Source organism: Camelus ferus, chromosome 5 (assembly GCF_009834535.1).
Source record: "Camelus ferus isolate YT-003-E chromosome 5, BCGSAC_Cfer_1.0, whole genome shotgun sequence".
In the NCBI taxonomy this organism is placed as follows: domain Eukaryota; kingdom Metazoa; phylum Chordata; class Mammalia; order Artiodactyla; family Camelidae; genus Camelus; species Camelus ferus.
The window spans coordinates 12,926,022-12,945,404 of record NC_045700.1 but is presented as its reverse complement, the minus strand read 5'-3'; the positions used below and the strand labels follow the sequence as shown (position 1 = coordinate 12,945,404).

The following is a 19,383-nucleotide window of genomic DNA, read 5'->3' as shown; positions in this document are numbered from 1 at the left end:
GGGTAATAGTCAGGATAGCTCTGTGATCCCTGAAAGAAGGGAAACACATGACATTAATGTCATTGTCCTGGCCTTCTGCCTGGAATTATTTTCTGAACTATAGTGTGATGAGGAACAATTAAAGAAGAGAATAAGGGTATCTCAGATTCAGAATGGATTAGAAAGCTCACTATTTTGGGTATATAAAATATCCCTGATAAATCTATAAATTTAACATATCAGTCAAAATTCCAGCAAGTTACTAATGCTTTTCTTCCTTCATGCTTTGTCAATTCTTTTTTTTTTTTTTTTTTGGCATTTCGTTTTCTTTTTGTATTGTCCATTGCTATATTGTCAAATTCATTAATCTTTTCTTCTGTAGTTTCTAATATGCTATTAACCCCACTGAGTATTTTTCCCTCTTAGATCTTACAGTTTTTATGTATCTCAAATTTTGCAATTTTTATTTTTAGAATTTTAAGTCTTTTATTTTTTTTTTAGTATCTTTCTTTTTTTTTTAATATTAATGAACACATGGAATGTAATTAAAATCTCTGTTTTAATGTCACTGTCTATCCACTATATGCATCAGTGTCATTTCTGGGTTATTTCTTTTGAATACAATTTGTACTCATCATGGGTGATGTTTTCCTGATATTTTTGCCTGCCTGGTAATTTTGTATTAGAATTCAGGCATTACAAATTTTATATCATTGGGTGCTAGATAATTCTGTATTATTTTTAGTATATTCTTAAGCAGAATAATAACACAATCAGATTTACATTTTGAAAATGTATATGCTAATTCCAAGTATAATGGCAACTGGAGACAATTTCACTGGAATAAGGAATCTGAGTTTAAAACCTGTTGCAGTAGTCCAGGGGAGAGATTAGGAGAGATTAATCCGTGCCTAGAACAGTGCCTGCCAAATGGTAACGCTGGATAATGATTTGTTGTGTTGCACTGATTCTTGATCAACACAGAGCAGTAATTTGCACTACCCTTTTTGGATTTATAGAATATTTTATATTGGAAAACAACTCTATGCTGAAGGAAGCTATCCTGAAGAAGAAGATAGTAAAGTCAGAAATTAAAATGCTTCATATTGACGACTATGGTAAAGTTTTGTGCATGCTGTGTTATTCAAAAACAACTTTCTCTGCACCTTATGGTTTCACATGTAAATGACTCTCCATCTTTAATATTTTGCTCTTTCTTTAAAAGAACTTCCTTTACAGTTGTCCTTTCCCAAAGATTTTACGGACCGAAACCAGTATGCTCTTCTGTTAATAATGTAAGTATTTTATTTGTTTTTGAAATAAAGGAATCTAAAGATTTTATAATTTTTCTTATGCCTTACATGACAGCATCCTGATTAAAAAACAACAGAAGAAAAGAAATCCTATGTGTGTAGTTAACCGGGACAGCTGTCATTTGCATGAACTCCTCAAGGACACCACCAGTAAATTATATGGAGGGGTGTGTAACTGTGCTTGTTGCATCCCAAACCGAACTCAATGTTACTATGGGGAATAATGACACATATAGCTGGCTTCTGGATGTCTGCTTAGAAATTACTCAAGCTCTATGCTCCCCCCCCTTTTTTTTTTTAATAAATGATATTGTTGGTCTATAATTTTATTTCTTTGGTATGTATTTGTCATATAAAGTTACACTAGATTTATAAATGCAATTTTTAAAATTGTACTAAGAACACTTAACATGAGATCTACCCTCTAAACAAAATGTTAAGTATACAACATAGTGTTAAGTATACAACATAGTTTTAAGTATCGGCACAGTGATGGGCAGCATATCTCTAGAACGTACTCATCTTGCATGACTGAAACTTTATACCCAATGAATAGCAACTTCCCCCTTCCCCCCACCTCCAGCCTCTGGCAACGAGCATTCTGCTCTCTGCTTCTGTGAGCCTGACTATTTTAGATGCCTCATGTAAGCGGGATCACGCGGTATTTGCCCTTCTGCGACTGGTTATTTCACTTAGCATAATGATTTCAAGGTGCATCCATGTTTTCGCGTGTAAGCCCTATGCTTGTGATCAGCGTTTGATGCAACATTGAGGAAACACTTATTTCCACTGCTGAAACCACTGGCTATATTTATATCACTCTTAATCAGTTTTCCTTCCTGGATACATGACCAGCAGGAAGCAGCTCCCATCCCCCGAAAAACTTGACTCTTAGGTTTTTCCAACTTGGAATTGGCTTTGGAAATGAATCCATTCATACTTTCTGTGACTATATAGTTCTGGGCACAGAGGTCTCTAACATCTGTTGGTTGGAGTAGATAGATAACTAACTTGATATTGATGTAAAATTATATTTCTGAAAGTTATTTATTTTCCTTTTTAAGAACTCAGCCAACATAGTGCTATGACAGTGCTTAAAATGATCTACAGTTGTTCAGAGGCTTAGTAGGAAGAGTAGAAATGAAAATAACATTACTTGTTATAACAACGACTGAATGTGGACAAGTATTCAGTCTGTGGAATCAAGCTTCCTGGCTTCAAATTCCAGTTACGTCATTTACCAGCCGTGTGTCCTTGAACAAGTGACTTAACCTCTTATAAGGCTCAGTTTTTCCAAATATAAAATGAACATTACAATACAGCCTATGTTTTAAGGCTGCTTTTTAGATTAAAGGAAATATTTTAAGTGCCTGGTGCATATGATTCTAATGATTATTGTGATGATTATTCATTCTTTTTATATGGATTGCATTGACTTAGATATTTTAATAAAAAGGAAGCAGTTTGTCACTTCATCTAATAAGCCAATTAGTACAGAAAATACAATACTTAGTATTTTTCCTTACTCCAGTGTTTTTTCCCAGCTCTGATGCCTTGAACTCAATTAGTTTCTCATGCCCAGACCCTTCTCCTTTGTCCTGCTGCCTGGAAGGCCTTGAAAGGTTTAGGCGTTTTCCTGGGGAAGTTCTTCTTCGGTCTTTTCTCATCTTAACTCCTTCTCTCGTCTTTTCTCTTTCAATTAGTTGTCTTCAAATCTTATTTGAACTATATATGTGATTTGTTGGGGAAATATTCAAGGCATTAAAATGAGAAAACAATGGGAAAAAATCCTCAAACACACCTTCCGTCTCTGTCACGTCTCCTTTGGGGGAAAGGAATTGTTCTTTTCATTTCACTGAAAAATAAGGCTTCTGAGGGAAAGGAACCTTATCAGGCATCCTTCCTTGAAGCCGGACTCACATGCACGTGGATGTGCGGACAGTTCTTCCCACTCGCGTGGCCATGCAGAGTGTGTCACTCTTCGGAGGAAAAAGTAGACAAGAGTTCAAATTCTCTCTGTAGCCTTGAGTTAAAGAAGCCAGCTGGCTCATTCTGCCATTATTTGTGCTCTGATCTGGGTGATTTTTAGATCAGAAGAGGAATCTAAGAACTAGCACAAGACTCAATTCTCTTAAAGAAAGGAATAGTCAGGTCTTTTTTAGAGGCAGGGTAACAAAGTGAACATCCTGGCTTAAGAGTCAGATAGGCCTGGGTTCAAGTCTCAGCTCAAAGATTTACCAGTACACTGCTTAATTTTTCTAAGCTTCAGCTTCCTTATAAATAAATAGAAGACAATCACATGGAATAATTTATATAAACATGTCATCATAGTGTCTGGAAGAGCATAAACATTTGCACTTAGTGTTTAATAAATTGTAAGCATAATCATAGTTATTTACTAGTAGTACTAGTTTCAATTTTTAAAAATATCAATATAAATATTTAATAACATATTTTAGCATCCATAAAATTATTTGAGACATTACTAAAGCAGATAAAATAATGTAATTAGGCCCATAGAATTTACTTTGCTACTTTTTTTGTTGATGAAAGGAAGAATGAAAGTGATTATTAATAACATTAGTTTTCATTTGTTTTTATATGCTGATTATACAAAATATTAATTTACTTTATCCAAACTCTGGTTTTCAGAAGTAAAATCTCAGAAGCTTAACAAAATATGATTTACAAAGCCAAACTGAGGATTTTTTCTTTTATGATTTTATATCTATAAAATGATCTATTGCTTTCAGCTGCATGACCATTCCTAAAATATTTATGCTTGGAAACCTATATCAGATCAGAAAGGCTTAAGTATAAAGTTTTCTTTAAATGTTTTTTGTTTTAGATTGGTTATAACTTAAGGGCATTTTTTTTTCTTAAGATTAAACCCTGTGGTCAGTGATAAGTGGACTCTCCACTCTAAAAAAGAAAATAACTGGATTTTTCTCTAAATGGGCAATTTGACAGTGAAGAATAATAAATAAACTATTATTTAAACAATGCTAAGAGATGCTTTGGTGATTTTTGGTGTCACTACTTTATTGCTATTCTGTGCAGAGCATCTAGTACCTAACAGACTGTGAATCATTTCTTCATCTGTAGAGATGGGTTTACATCCAGGAAATTCTCTAATGAATGCGTGAGCTGGAGACAGACTGCAGCAAGTCTGAGTAGCTGAAGGAGGACTAGCCTTGAGGAAAGTAGCCTCTGGCAATTTGGGAATCCTCTATCTGCTGAATCTTCATTATGGAACCTCAAAAGGCATGGTCCTTTGAGGACCTCTCTGTGGCCAAGTTTTTTGAAACTCTAACCTAATGTCATGATACTGAAAGTACAAGTGAAGCAACGGCAACAGAGTATTTTACTGTAATTGAAAATCTAAGAAGTGTCGCCACTACAAATGCTTCTCAGTATCCGTGATGTACAGCGGCCTCTATGGGATCACGACGCCCTTTTCCTTTCCTACTCCTATTGTCCTTCCAGATGCGTAACTGTCTTCTCCAGGCTCTCTCTAACGTTATAGGAAACACTTAAGAGCCCAGCCGTCTACATTCATGTTTATACCAATTCTGTATCCGTCTAGTGTACAGTATATGAGCTATACCCATCCATACCCACTTCAGCATTTATCACCTTGAATTACTGTTTCTTGTGTTTTTCTTATTTTCTGTTCCTGTACGTGTAATTTAGTACAATGCACATTTACCACGTTGCTTTTATGGGCAAGAAGCTGTGCTAATGGCTGTGAGGAGATAAAAAGATCACAAGCATCTTGAAATCTGTGGTCATCTTTTAGATTTATAAGCATATCATCTCCTCCATGCCTAGCACACACAGAGGGACCTTATGAAAACTTACCAATCTGTGATTCTTTTGACGGTGCAAGACTGAAGATCACGTGAGACAGCCTACAGCTATAGATGTTTATTTGATAAATAAATAAATATGAATCTAAAGGCCTGGACCCTGGTAGGAAGCAGTCCAGACAGATGTACTGTTATTATAGATAAAAATTTTTTTTCCCTGTTTGCTGTGTCCACAAAGGCAAGCATATCGAGCTGAGGAGTTTCATTAATACCAAGGAATCATCACATCTTCCCATTTTCTGCTTTTTACTCTTTCGTGTTCAACTTATCCAAGCCACACTTGATAAAGGTCTAACTCACGGAGGCAGTGACTGTTCAATGGATTATACTAATTTCCAGAATGCAGCATTCTCCATCATTCCCTTATGACTTTGTCCGTCTTCCTGAATTCATCTTCCTTGAAATCCTAATGTATTCATGGTCACCCATTGTCTTAGCTTCCTGAGCTTTCTTTAACCCTTCTCATCAGTCCATCTATGCCCTGTAGCAGTCTCAGATCTATGCCTCCCCCACAGCCACAGCCTTCTGTCCAAAGGCTCTCCATATATCTTGAACTATATGGATCACATTGTTACTTTTCCAACTTTACACTGATTTTCTGAGGATGTTTTTGTATACTAGTGAATTTCTGACTCACTAGATTTCACACCAGTGCTACTGAAGGAAAATCCAGTCTAGAAGTATTTACAGAAATAAGTTTATCTAATGGCTTACAAAATATTTCAGTATTTTAAGAAAACAGAAATGTTAAAATCTTTATTTTATGCATTCCATATATTAAACACTGCCTTATTTATTTGTATATTCATCACAGCAATTAGTTTTTGCAGTCACTCCACAAACATGTGTTGAGTGATATCCAGAAACCACGTGAACTTGGTTACTATTACAGTTTCCCACTGAACCATTTTAACTAAAGAGCATTATGCATTTTTATCTAGATATTTTAATTACTTAATCGATGTTTTGCATATCAGAGTCCTACAAGTTTGTCTTCTTGCTGGAAGTGAGCTGTTTGTCAGCTCTTTTCTGCATAGTTATTCTGTTAAAAAGCAGGCTCTAATTAATTGATATATATATATATATATAATCAATTACTATGATATAATAAACGTTATATATATTATTGGAAATGTTCAATAGCATTATGCTTTTGGGACCATGGTGTCTTGCCTTGACCTTTGAACCAGTGGGGTTGTCCAAGAGCCCACACTCTTCTTCAAAACCCGCACAGGTAGACAGCACATCTGGACGCGTCTCTTCTAGTGGGCCACCCTGCTCTCTACCTGCACTTCGTTTTCGGTAGTTCATTGCTGTGTCTTCTCTCGTTTAGCTTCTTTCCCACTCTGCTGCTGGAGGGAACTTTGTGAGGTCTGTATCTGAAAATGCGGCTTTGCTGGCTAGAACCTTTTCATTATTATTCTCTGACTGATTAAACGTTTACGTGCCCTAGCACAGCAGGCAAAAGGCTTCCTCTGTTTTCCACTTATTCCTCCAGCTTCATCTGACTCCACCCACCCCCAAAAGAGAGATTCAGTGCTCTAGATGTTTTAAAAAACTGTCTTATTCTGGGAAATACCAGCTTCTCCTCATTCCTCTGTGTTGTTTTACACAGTCTTCCAGTACCTTGGCTTTCTTTTCCAACTGGAAAAGTTCTATTAATTCTTCAAGATGTATTTTTACATAATTCAATGCACACCTGTTATGACATGTTACCCACACCAGATTACATTATTTCTTTGCCGTCTCTTCAATGAAACTGTAAACTCATTGTTGATAACAATTCTTTTTGTATTGTTTTGCCTCAATATAGTGCTTGAGGCATTGTTTATGTTCATAAAATATTGATAGAATGAATGAATGAATGAATGTGTGAATGAATAAATGAATAAAGGAACACATTAATGAATAAACAAAGAAATTAATCAACTCTGAGTTACTCATCAGGAATGAATTAAATCAAAGCAGAGAAAGACAGAGAAATAAATGATTTGAGAGTTTATAATGTGTTAAAGTCAGCTTTTTGGATGAGTCAGTTTCTCTGCAGTTTAGTTTCCCTCTCAGAAAACTGTGAGATGAGTTTCTCATTTCTCTTACAATCTTTCTGGATAAAGCTAAATAATGATTGATTTCATGCTGTCTTTTTGTGTTTCTCTTTTGCATTTGATTATGGAGCTTATCTGCTTAAAATAATAGGATTTAACAATAGCTGCCATTTACTGAGTATTTATTATATAAGGGGCATCATGCTAAGGATGTGTAGACACCATCTTTAATCTTAACAGAAATCAAGCGAGATAAATATTATTGTCTTCATTTCAGAAAGTACAAGGAAACTATGACTAAAATATGGCATGTGTTATCACCTCCAAGATCATGAGCAGGGCAAAATTCGAGTTTGAACTCAAGGTTTTTAAAATTTATTTTCCAGATCAAAAAGCTCTGCTCTTTCTATTACACAATTCTCTCCTTACTTAGCTCATTGCATGATAATTAGTATTGGAAGATTATCAAAAATGCTGCCCAGAATCAATCAGAATCAAATGCTCCTACAAAACCAAATTGGTATGACCTTTTGTTCTTTCCACTTAACAGTTATGATAATCTCTAGAATGTAACATTTTCCACCTGTACCATATTCATGCTCTGGTATAAAATAAAGATTATAAAAAGCATGAGTAAGTTGCTAGATATTCCATATGAAAGATCAAATAGCCCAGACTATTCCATAAAATTGCAAATTCTAATTGAAGGGTTCACTTTATGGGGAGCCTTTACCGTCTTCATTTATTTTGTGGATCCATAGACTTTTGAGCAAATCAGATTAACAGAATTACATACATACTCAAATACATACCCATTTCACTCTCGGTTTTTTTTTTTTTTTTTTTACAAAAGTTAACACATTTACTAAATGTATATGGACGAGAGCTAGAACTTGTCTCAAAGAGTAATTATTACTGCTTTGCCATGTAAGGAGGGTCAAAGTTTAAATTTAAGTTTCTGATTTTTCTCATTTTTGTTCATGTTCCTCATTTAAGTGGTTGGAAAATGTACTCACACTATAATACACAAGAAATGATTAAGAAGAGAAAAGACAGTGGCATTTAATCTTGGTAATGGAAAGGGAGAAGGTGATCACGGCTTTTTATATTATCCTTGAACAAATTAGACCTTGTTCTTTCACAATCTATAGATAACGCATCTTAAACGTCAGCATTAATTTCTTCGTTCTATTTAAAACTTTACACACTCAAAGTTGACGCGTTGAGAAAGTGCCACAGGGAAAAAATTCTACATGTACAAAAAATGTGTATCTAATGTATAAGTTACAACATTCTCTTTGGCTATTCTTTTAACTTGATAAATTTATGTACATATAGTATAAAAATATATAAAATCATTTCTATGACTAACATAGTCATACTGTTTTAGCTCTTTTTCTTTCGAAATACAGGTCTCAGATATTGGTTTCATATGAATGACATGAGTGAAATGATATAGTTTCATATGATTGATATCAATTGATTCCCTTTTTAAAACATACAAGCATATTCTATATTTCAAGATACGCATCTGAGTGCTTTTCATAGGAAATACTTCCTAATTTACTGTTTCTTTTAGGTTTGGATGGTCACATATTAAGTCATAAATGTAAGGGTATAACTATATATAAGTCATTCATTTTTCTGTTTTAATGATTTATTTTTTTCTGAAATCTATGATAAGAGAATATGAACTATGTTACTAATTTGACATGTCTTTGAAAGGTTATACCAAATATGACGTTTTCTCCTTTGGTGATCCAACAAAGCCAAGATAAAGGAGGCATCAGTGACATTAGGTTATCCAGGGCTCTGTCCTATGTTCTTCTCTTCTGCCTTATATATAAAAACATTACCTAATGAATCATATAAAGCTGTGTAGCACAGAGGCAAAGTAAAGAAGAACTGAGGGATGTCAGTGATGGTGAGAAGCTATTCCAGGAGTGCAGCCTTTCTCTTGCAAGACCCCACATGTATTCCTGAGAAACAAGTATGACACAAAATCACACACAAGGTACCCAGGAGAAATGAGACTGGGGAAGACATTCAAAACTGGTAAACTTTTTAAACAAAATTCAAACAATAATATTCCTGTTAAAATACTAGTAGCAATAAATCTTAAATAACATTTTTATCTGGAATTAGTCCTTTTCAGCCTTAAAACAGGCCTCTGTGCTTCCTCCATGAGAGCGTTCTCTTTTAGCCATCTTTATCATACCATCTGTATCACAATTACAAACCTGATCCGGGTGTGGCCTTCTTCATTAGTCCACTGTTCTACTGTAGCCCATGGCTACAAGCAGAGCGCTCAGTTGTTACCATAGAGGGACCCAAGGATTCCGAAGCTACTAGACCAGCCTCAACTTGCCCGAAATAAGATGCTTCTGATGAGTTTCAGCTCTTTTCTTAAGGTCTTAGTCTGTCGCTAATGCTTTCTCTTTAATTGTGAGAAAGTGTGTTCCTGACACATCCTAACATTAATGTATTGGGAAAAGCTGTGCAGGAACCATGGTGACATTTGTAACAACACTCCTTCCCTCTTTATTCCATATGAAATACATCACATGGGATGAATGCATGTTGAATAGGATGCACTGAAACTCTGAAAATCAAAACTGCTAAAAGTTTTATATATATATATGTCAATGTATAAGGATACTCTTGAAAAAATTCATCTGTATAACATGCAGTTTAAAGGATACTTTCTGCATGTTCTTTTACTTTTTTCTCACATTCCCATGAATACAACAGGGCAGGTATTTTAATTAGAAGTGTTAAGTAGCTTGCCACCTGTCAAACATCTACTAAAAGGTGAAAAATTGGTACAAAAAACATACATTTTCAGGCTTTTATTACTTTTCCTTAAAAATTTCTAGGGATAAAGACATTCTAAAGATATGGTGTAAATTCAGAAGAAGACCCATAGTTAGGACTTAGTGAAAAAATAAGAGACTTTCAAAACCTTAAATTTTTAATTCTATTCTGGCTAAGAATTCCAATTTTCTTTTGGTTTGAGAATGTAGTTGCTTATATCAAAGATATTAAATTAATATTTTGCTAAGATCAACTCTTACAGTTGTGTTTGCTCACATGACTGAATTATTTCTTCATCTGTGGTTTACCGTTGTTTACCTCTCTGTGTCTCAGTTTACTAAACTATAAAATAGTTCCACTAATAATACTTGTCCATAATTAGCACAGTAGTTATTATTATTTCTACTTAACTGATACAACAAAGTAAGCTAAGATAAAATTGCCTGTGTTTGCACCACCACATTTTTCAGTTGATAAACTGACTTCTGGAATCCAGCTAAAGGAGTCTAGTTAGGAAAAAAGTATTGTGTAACCACTGTGTATTATTGAAGGGGAATAATGCTCTATCTAGGATAAAATGTAAGTTCAAAGTTTGTATATAATTAACATCTGTCCCCATATTATAAATCCATTATATTTATAATATATTATAAATTCATTATAATATATGACAATATAGTTTAAATTCATTATAATATATATCATAAATCATTATAATATATAAATCCATGCAATCCTTGATATATATTCTATGTATTGCATGTCTCAGAGTTACACCCATGACATTCCCATGCTGAACTGTATTCTACTTTAGAAAATTAAGAAATACGAGATTGTTGTGAAGATTGTCACAAGCTTCTTTTTTTAAGGTAGACAATACTTTTTCCCGTTTTCTTTTAGAGTATGACTGTGTTCCTCAAGCCAACATGTAGAATGTTTTCCATTGTAATATCTAAAGCAGACCTTTTGTATAAGAAATTTACATAACGACTATATGCACATAAAGAATGAGGTAGAGTCTCCTGTTCTTGACCTGCTTATACAATGTGCTAAACTTTATTGTGACTGAGAATGATTTCGGTGTGAACCACTTAAAAGGACTAGGGGGTGGATGAAATGCTTTTTAGCTCAGTGGTGATAATATAGCCATTCCCAGAAACTGAAAATAAAGATCACCAAATCCCCTTCTCTTTCTACCTCCTCAGCCACTCTTAGAAATCATCCCAAATAGAAACTGGCCGAAGAATGAGAATTAATGTACTAAGACTTCGACGGTAGAAATGATTAGGAGATTGGAACTTTCTCCTATTTTATTGCACAATTTCTGGCTGCAAGACATCCCTGAGGCCCTTTTCTAGTGGCTCTCTTCTGATATTTTTACATGTTGTCTCAGATGTTTATCCCGAGGTTAACTTTGTGTGAATAATACTAAGTGTCCAGTTTTGAGTTTTATAGTCGGCTCATTAATATCCATGCTGTTCAGCATTTCAACCTGTGTTCTGATGAGCTATTTATTCTTCAGCTTCCTATGACAATATAAATAACTTGATTTAAAAAGATGAACTTTCTGCTTTTTTCCCATTGTTCTAATGATAGTTGTTATGCAGTTTTTGTATCATGCTAAGGAGACAATCTCTAGCTTCTATTGAAGAGAAATCAAAGAGCAAAATAGAATTGAATTTCCTTCAAGACAAGGAGAAATACCTTTAGCAGACATAAATTGACCCTGATATAAGGAAGCCTAGTCTATTAAAAATAAAAGGAAAAAAAGAGAAATGAGGACTAGAATACAGATGAAAAAAAGATGTAGCTTTATTAACACAAAATACCCTCCCAAATTCAGAGATCCAAATGATGATCAAGACAAAAACATTAAATTTATAGTCTGTGCAGTTTTTTGAATATAAAGAAATCCTATTGAAAAGAAATAATGCCTCAGAAAAAAAATGACCTAAAGTCTATGTCACAAATTCTGTGAATCAGAAAGGTATATCACGGTAGCATTCTCTTGTTTTAGTGGTGCCAGAAGAAGTATATACCTGTGGAGGCAGGAGAAGAGAGAACTTACACGTACAGAGATCTGCAAATTACACTCAGTGCACAGACACACGTGGCTGTGTGTGGAGAGAAATCAAGTATACACACACAACAGAAATACATACACATACACATCTTTTCATTCTAAATTAACTGAAAGACCCACACACAGTGAAAAGTAGAGCATTTTTAATGCACGTCCTTTGAACTGAGCCAAACGAAAAAAACTTGGTTGTTGTTACATAGAAGCTCAGGAATTATCAATGCAGAGTTGCCTAGGGATGGCCAGGTTTGAGAGCTCAAAGTCAAGTCCCATAGCATTGACCAGAACGTTGGTTTAATAACATTTAATACTTACTATCAACGGGGACACTTTGCTAAGCAACTTATATATATTATTTCATTTAATCTTTGCCATAACTCTACCAGGTAGACACTACTTATTATCATTTTCCACACTGAAGATAAGCAAACTTAACGCATAGGGAAAGGAAGTGACTTGCCTAAAGCCACTAGTCCTAGGCTCAATTCTTTTGGTTTTATCAATGTATCACCTGTACCCTCTTCATGATAACACTCCCACATCACTATAAGATTCAGATCGTTAACATAGGCAGTTTTTCTAAAAGGTTTAACATGGACAAGATCTTTGAATGTCAGTATATGAATACAAGTGATGGAGGGTAATACAACTTGAGAATTTGGTTGATAAGCCAGCCTAACTTTCCATGTATTATCAGGTAGACCTCATCACACTCCCTGCCAAAAACATAGGCTTAGGAACAGTAAGATAGTGTCTGGTTAGAGGCATAAATAACCTTGTCTATATTGAACACTAACTCCAAGAAAGAGTAATTCAGCCAAAAATTATATGTAAACAGAAGAGGGATCAGATATTTGTACATTATTTTATATTATAATATTCCTAATGGAAGAAGCTGGGGATGTGGACAAGAAACAGTTCTTTGACAGGAAAACATATTATTATTTCTCATACGACGTAGTACATAGGTGAGAAAGCTCAATTCACCAATCTGCATGTAGGACAGGCCTTCCATGAGAAGAAATCTAGGGATAATAAAATGAGAAATAGAAGACATCGGCCAAGAAGCCCTTAGCCAATGTATGCATGTGTGTATGTATACATTGCTTGAAATAGGACAGGCTTCATTAGCATGTAGTTGTACCTACGTTGCAACTAAATCATCACTGACTGTACACTTCTATAAAGTAAATTTTAGGTTGAGACAAGACAAATACTGTTTAAGGTTACTCTCCTACGTCAAACTCATTCCAGTGTGAAATGAATTCTCTCCTAAAGCATAAAATCGAAAGCATTGACAGTTTATTTTCCTTAAGAATTTACTGTGATTCCCTTATCTTGCCTTCCATGCTGTTCTTCATCCTTCTTCTCATACTCTTTTTTAGTTTATTATATCTAAAATAAAATTGTGACAGCTCTCAATGTTTCTAGCACTTATGTAGCTGAAGTTGATCTATTCTAGGCTCAGAAAGAGCAAAGAACCACGATGACTATCGGCTATTTTCTCTGTGTCCCTTCCTCCCATGACCCAGTAGACACAGACACGCAGCTGTCAGTATAGCAGTTTTAAAAGTCTGCCGTGTAGGGAAAAGATTAAAAAAAAAAATTCTGCCATTCAATAGATCACTCATGGAAAGTGCTTTCACTGGAAGATATTTTCTTTCCGTTTATTCTAGCCAAAGGTTTAGTGGTAAGGAAAAGGCTTTTAAAAATGTACTCTGTGTGATCTTAACTATTTACACCATATTATTCTGTATGAAAACAATAAATAAAGAGTAAAAGAGCATAAAGTTGCCAGGGTAACTCAGCATATTGGTAACAAAGTCAAAGACCAAAACCTGTGTCTTCAGCCCCTCTTCTCATGAATTTAAATAGCACTTTGTGAACCTGGCCAAACATGCAGTCTGAACAATTCTCTTCACTTTAATTCAATTTTTGATATAGATGATGTTTTGTTATGTCATAAAGAAGTAGCTTGTTTTGTCATTTGAAAGGCTATTGGGTATTGTGTGTTTCATTCAGCTTTTTTCCTATATTTTATCGTATGCTCATAGCCTGAACCCTTCATCCACACAGACATGTTGCGTATTCAAGGTATTGAAACAGATGAGAACTCTGCCCTCGGAGACCTTAACTTCTAAGAAAAATTTAGTCCTAATTTGGTTTTGCTGCCTGTGTTAGGAAATGGACACATTTCATATTGCTGTGGCCTTTTCACTGCTTAAAACACATGGAATTGTTCTTTTCAGACAACTTTCAACAAAATTTTATGTCCCCATTCTCAACCTTGAAACACTTGTCTTTCAATAAGTCCCCAGAGATTTCTGAAACAGAGATTAAAGCAAACAGTGTAGGAAAAAAGATGAGACAGAAACTCAGGGAGAAACAAAGAGGAACCAAATGAATTGGAGCTCCCCAATTCTGTACAGCCAATACACAGCGAGCTGTGGTACCCATTTATTACATGGTGGATGCTTTGACCTATAGTACATTCCTTGTGGTCATCCCTCCATCACATATCACGCTGTTCCTACCTCATCAAATAATTGATGTTTTCTTGTCTTTATTTGCAGGAAAATATCTAGTATTTTCTGGTCAACACTTTGTGAAAAATCTCCCTTGGTCCTACAGGTCTCTGACTTGTTCCTGATACTGGCAATGCTTAGCATCATGATCCATTTTCTTTTATAATTCATCTTCAAATAGATATGCCTATGTTCTGCACCTAAAAAGACAAAACACTCCAAATAGACAAAGAAATGTGTTAAAATTATTGGCTGATAATGAATTGATAACATTTTGTGTTCTAACATTGAAAGCATGTGAAGTAAGGTCAAAGTTAAAAATAGCAATTTAGAAAACATAGCAAAGGAGTAAACGTCTGTTTTTTTTCCTGGGTATTGCAAGCATGAGTAAAGAATTGGGTTTTTGCTTTGAAAAATCTGCAATCAAAATATGACAATATTTCGATATGATAATATGACAATAATAAGTTTGAAAAATGTGCCTTATTTTAAACTATACTTTTTCTTTTTTTATTTTCTTCTTTTTATTGAAGTATAGTTGATTTACAATATTGTGTTAGTTTCAGGTGTATAGTATGCAATTCAAGTTTTTTGCAGATTATGTATCATTGTAAGTTATTATAAGATATTGAGTATAATTCCCTGTTCTATACAGTAAATCCTTGTTGCTTATCTACTTTATGTATAGTAGTTTGTATCTGTTAATGTCATTCTTCTAATTTGTCCCTCCCTTCCCTCTTTGGTAACCGTAAGTTTGTTTTCTATGTCTGTGAGTCTCTTTCTGTTTCGTATATAGATCCATTTGTATTATTTTTTAGATTCCAAATATAAGTGATATCATAGAGCATTTGTCTTTTTCTGTCTGGCTTATTTCACTAAGCAAAATATCTTCTAGGTCATCCATGTTGCTGCAAATGGCAATATCTCATTCTTTTTTATGGCTGAGTAATATTGCATTGTATGTACATAACACCACACCTTAAGCCAAAAGACTGTTGGCGGGCACTTGGATTGCTTCCATGAATTGGCTATTGTAAATAGTACTACTATGAAAATTGGGGTGCATGTGTCTTTTTGAATTAGACTTTTTGTTTTTTCCAGGTATATGCCCAGGATTGGAATTGCTGGATTGTATGGTAGTTCTATTTTTAGTTCTTTTAAGGAAACTCCATACTGTTTTCCATAGTGGCTGCACCAATTTACATTCCCAACAGTGTAGGAGGGTTTAATTTTCTCCACACCCTCTCCAGCATTTATTATTTGTAGACTTTTTGATGGCAGCCATTCTGACTGGTGTGTGACTCATTGAGGTTTTTATTTGCATTTCTCTAATAATTAGCAGTGTTGAGCATCTTTTCATGTACCCTGTTAAGCAGCTGTATATCTTCTTTAGGAAAATGTCTATAATTAGATCTTCTGCCCATTTTCTGATTGGGTTGTTTGTTTTTTTAGATATTGAGTTGTATGAGCTGTTTGTATGTTTTGGATATTAACCCCTTGTTGGTCTCATTGTTTGCAAATATTTTCTCCCATTCGGTGGGTTGTCTTTTCATTTTATTAAAGATTTCCTTTGCTGTGCAAAAGCTTTGAAGTTTGATTAGTTCCCACTTGATTACTTTTGGCTTTATTTCTTTTGCCTTGGGAGACTGATCTAAGAAACTATTGCTACAATTTATGTCAAAGAACATTTCTCTTTTGTTCTCTTCTAGGAGTTTTATGGTGTCATGTCTTACATTTAGATCTTTAAACAGTTTCAAGTTTATTTTTGTATATGGTGTGAGGGAATATTTTAGTTTTATTGTTTTACATGTAGCTTGTTCAGCTTTCCCAAAACCACTTGTTAAAAGAGACTGTCTTCTCTCCTTTGTTGAAGATTAATTGACCATAGGTGCATGGCTTTATTTCCAGGCTCTCATGCCTTAATAACTAACAGTGCCCTGGTAATCACTCCAAAGGATCTGATGATTTCACTTTTAAATTTTCTTGTAAGTCTTTAGGTAGCTTTGTCCATCTAGAAAGTAGAAGACCTCTTGACATAACAGCTTCTATTCCTTGGCATAATATCTTTCTTTATCCATAGATATTGCTCAGTTTAATTTCTGCACAGCTGGCCAAAATCTTTTATATAGTTTTCCATTCTGAACTATAAGGAAATATACTCAATGTAAGGCAAAAGTGACTTCAAACAAAAGACTAATAACAACTTCTATTGTTTGATAAATCTAATAATCATTTTATATTGCTTACTGTATTTCATAAAGTATTTTCAAATATATTATGCCATTTAATGCTTACAGATCTCTTTGAGGAAAACAAGACAGTATTTTACCATTATTAAAGATAAGGAAACTGAGCCTTAGTGTTTTAATATCTTCCCTACCTTTGTTCAGAGTGACGTTGGGACTTAAACTGTCATATTTTTACTCAGCTTAAATGTTGAAGTTAATCCTTGTATCTTGTCCTCTGTAAATCATGTTTTGCTGTCTAATATTTGCAGTAAATACCCCAGCTTCAAAATACAGGATTTATTAGGCTTTTTAAGGCCCTTCCATTTTAAACTTCACCTGGTTCTATTTTCCCTGTAAGTGTCTAGTTCAACAAGCATTTTCCATGTTCTCCATGCACCAGAAGCTGTGCTATGCATGATTCATGCTAGTGCTCAAGTGGTAGACAAGTTATATCAGAATCACTTGGGACTCGGGAGAAGAAACCGCAATTTCAGATTTCATTCTGGACAAGGCAATTGAAATTCTAGGCAAAAGCACATGGATATGTTTAGTAACAATTTCCAATAATCTGATCAAGAGCTAAGTTTGCAAAAATGAAAAATAATTTAAAAATTTTAGATTAAATTTGAAAAAGAGATAAAAGATTGCAAACACTGGAAGGACAAGGCAGATCTAGGTTTGGATCACAGGATCACCATTAGATGTGTAATTCAGGAAGGAACGGAGTGGGGTCTTTATTCAAACCCCTCCGTGGCGCAGTTTCTTCATTTACAATGTAAGAAAAATAATACATGGAGTAATTCATGCAGCAGACAGCCTCCTCCCCAGAAAGGTTACATAAATTGTACTAGGGTGTAGGAAATATGATAAAGGATCTTAAGTGCTTAGAGCACAGAGGCCTTTGTCTTCGTTTACTAGGGCTGACATAACAGAACACCACAGACCGGATGTCTTAAACAACAAATTTATTTTCTCACAGCTCAGAGCCCAGACATCCAAGACGAAGGTGTCAGCAGGCTTTATTTCACCTGCGCCCTCTGCTTGGCTTGCAGATGGTTGTCTCCTTGCTGCCTCTTCACATGTTCCTGTCCCCATGCACACACGCCACCCCTAAGGCCTCTCTGTGTGTCCTGATGCCCTCTTGCAAGGACACGTGTCATGCTGGACTAGGGCTCATCCTAATAGCCTCATTTCAACTCAATCACCACCATAAAGGCACTGTCTCCAAATATAGTTAAATTCTGAGGTAGTGGACATTTTAGATTCCAAATGTGGATTTTGAGAGAACACAATTTAGCCCATAACAGCATTCAATAAATTTCAGTTGTCTGACATTTTGCCCTAGTCCCTGCTTCCTCCTTTACCTAACTTAACTGGTCCCACACAACTTCTGTATCTGCTCAGTTCCATTTGCTGCCCAGAAGTCATTTTCTTTAGCAAATCTGATAACCTTAAACCTTGTTAATGAGAATTAGTTTGTGTATTGGTATATTTCAGTGCTTCTCAGAAACACATTTGCAGAAGCATGAAGCCAAGTTGGGTGTCTTTCCAGGAGAGTGAGTAGGGTGCAGATTCCTGGCATGTAGCCTACCTAAAAAATGGAGATCCTTTCAGAGTTAGATGTTTTGATGCCCTGTACAGCTATCACATGGACAACTGTGTGTCTGAACTCTACCAAGGTCTGGAACTAGATAACCTGTGTGATTTTATGAGAGTCTGTTTTTGGGTTTTTTTTTGTTTTGTTTTGTTTGTTTGTTTGCTTGCTTTGCCTTTTCTATATTCTGGAAAATAAAGTAAGAAATACCACTGCAGTGTGACATTTTTTAAATCATATCACCTTTTCCGTCTGGAGAGAATGTATGTCATGCTTCCTTATCTGTGCGTCCTTCTCTACTTACAGCTTTCAGATTTTTCCAACGTGTATGTCTCCGCCTCCTTTTCTTGCTATCAACTTTAGTGATGAAAAATAATTTTTTCTTTCTGTTTGCTTAAATTCCTCTCAATGAGAATTCTATCACAAAAAGAAATTCAGGAAATATTAAGCAGCATTTCTTCTTGAGTCTGATGTGCTTTAGGATTGTACATTTCTTGTTAAATTAATAATATTTTAAGGCTCCATAAGTGATTCTGCTTTCCATCAGACCCTACAGCCCATCTGCAAGACATTTTTAAACACACTGTCTGGAAGAAATCCAATAAAGTAGGGCCTGTGTGTCAACTTGACAGTCACTTCTTCGAAATGCCTATGGAAAGAACATGTATTTTTCTTTATTTTTGTCTTTTGAAAATGAGTTAAAATAATCTCTCATGAACAGTTTTAAATTCTGTTTTATATTTTCATGCCATTCAAAGAGTTTTTCATTTGGAAATTTACAAAGGAAGATGGCATTTATACTTCCAGGTTTACTATCAAGAATTAACAGAAATTTTAATAGCCAACATGGGTCTTTTCCATAATTTTTAACTAATAAGTGGAGAAGCTAAAATTTCAACTACACTCTCAGTTACTCTTGTTTTGGTCCAATGTGTG

At 34.9% G+C, this 19,383-nt stretch overlaps 1 protein-coding gene across 1 annotated transcript in view; it reads left to right on the top strand.

Moving 5' to 3' along the window:
- DPP10 (dipeptidyl peptidase like 10) overlaps positions 1-19,383 on the top strand; it is a 558,453-nt gene that overhangs the window by 517,829 nt on the left and 21,241 nt on the right. Inside the window, exons 18-19 of the mRNA XM_032479324.1 lie at positions 999-1,097; positions 1,205-1,274. Coding sequence (XP_032335215.1) covers positions 999-1,097; positions 1,205-1,274 — 169 coding nt within the window. The remainder of the gene's footprint in view (positions 1-998; positions 1,098-1,204; positions 1,275-19,383) is intronic.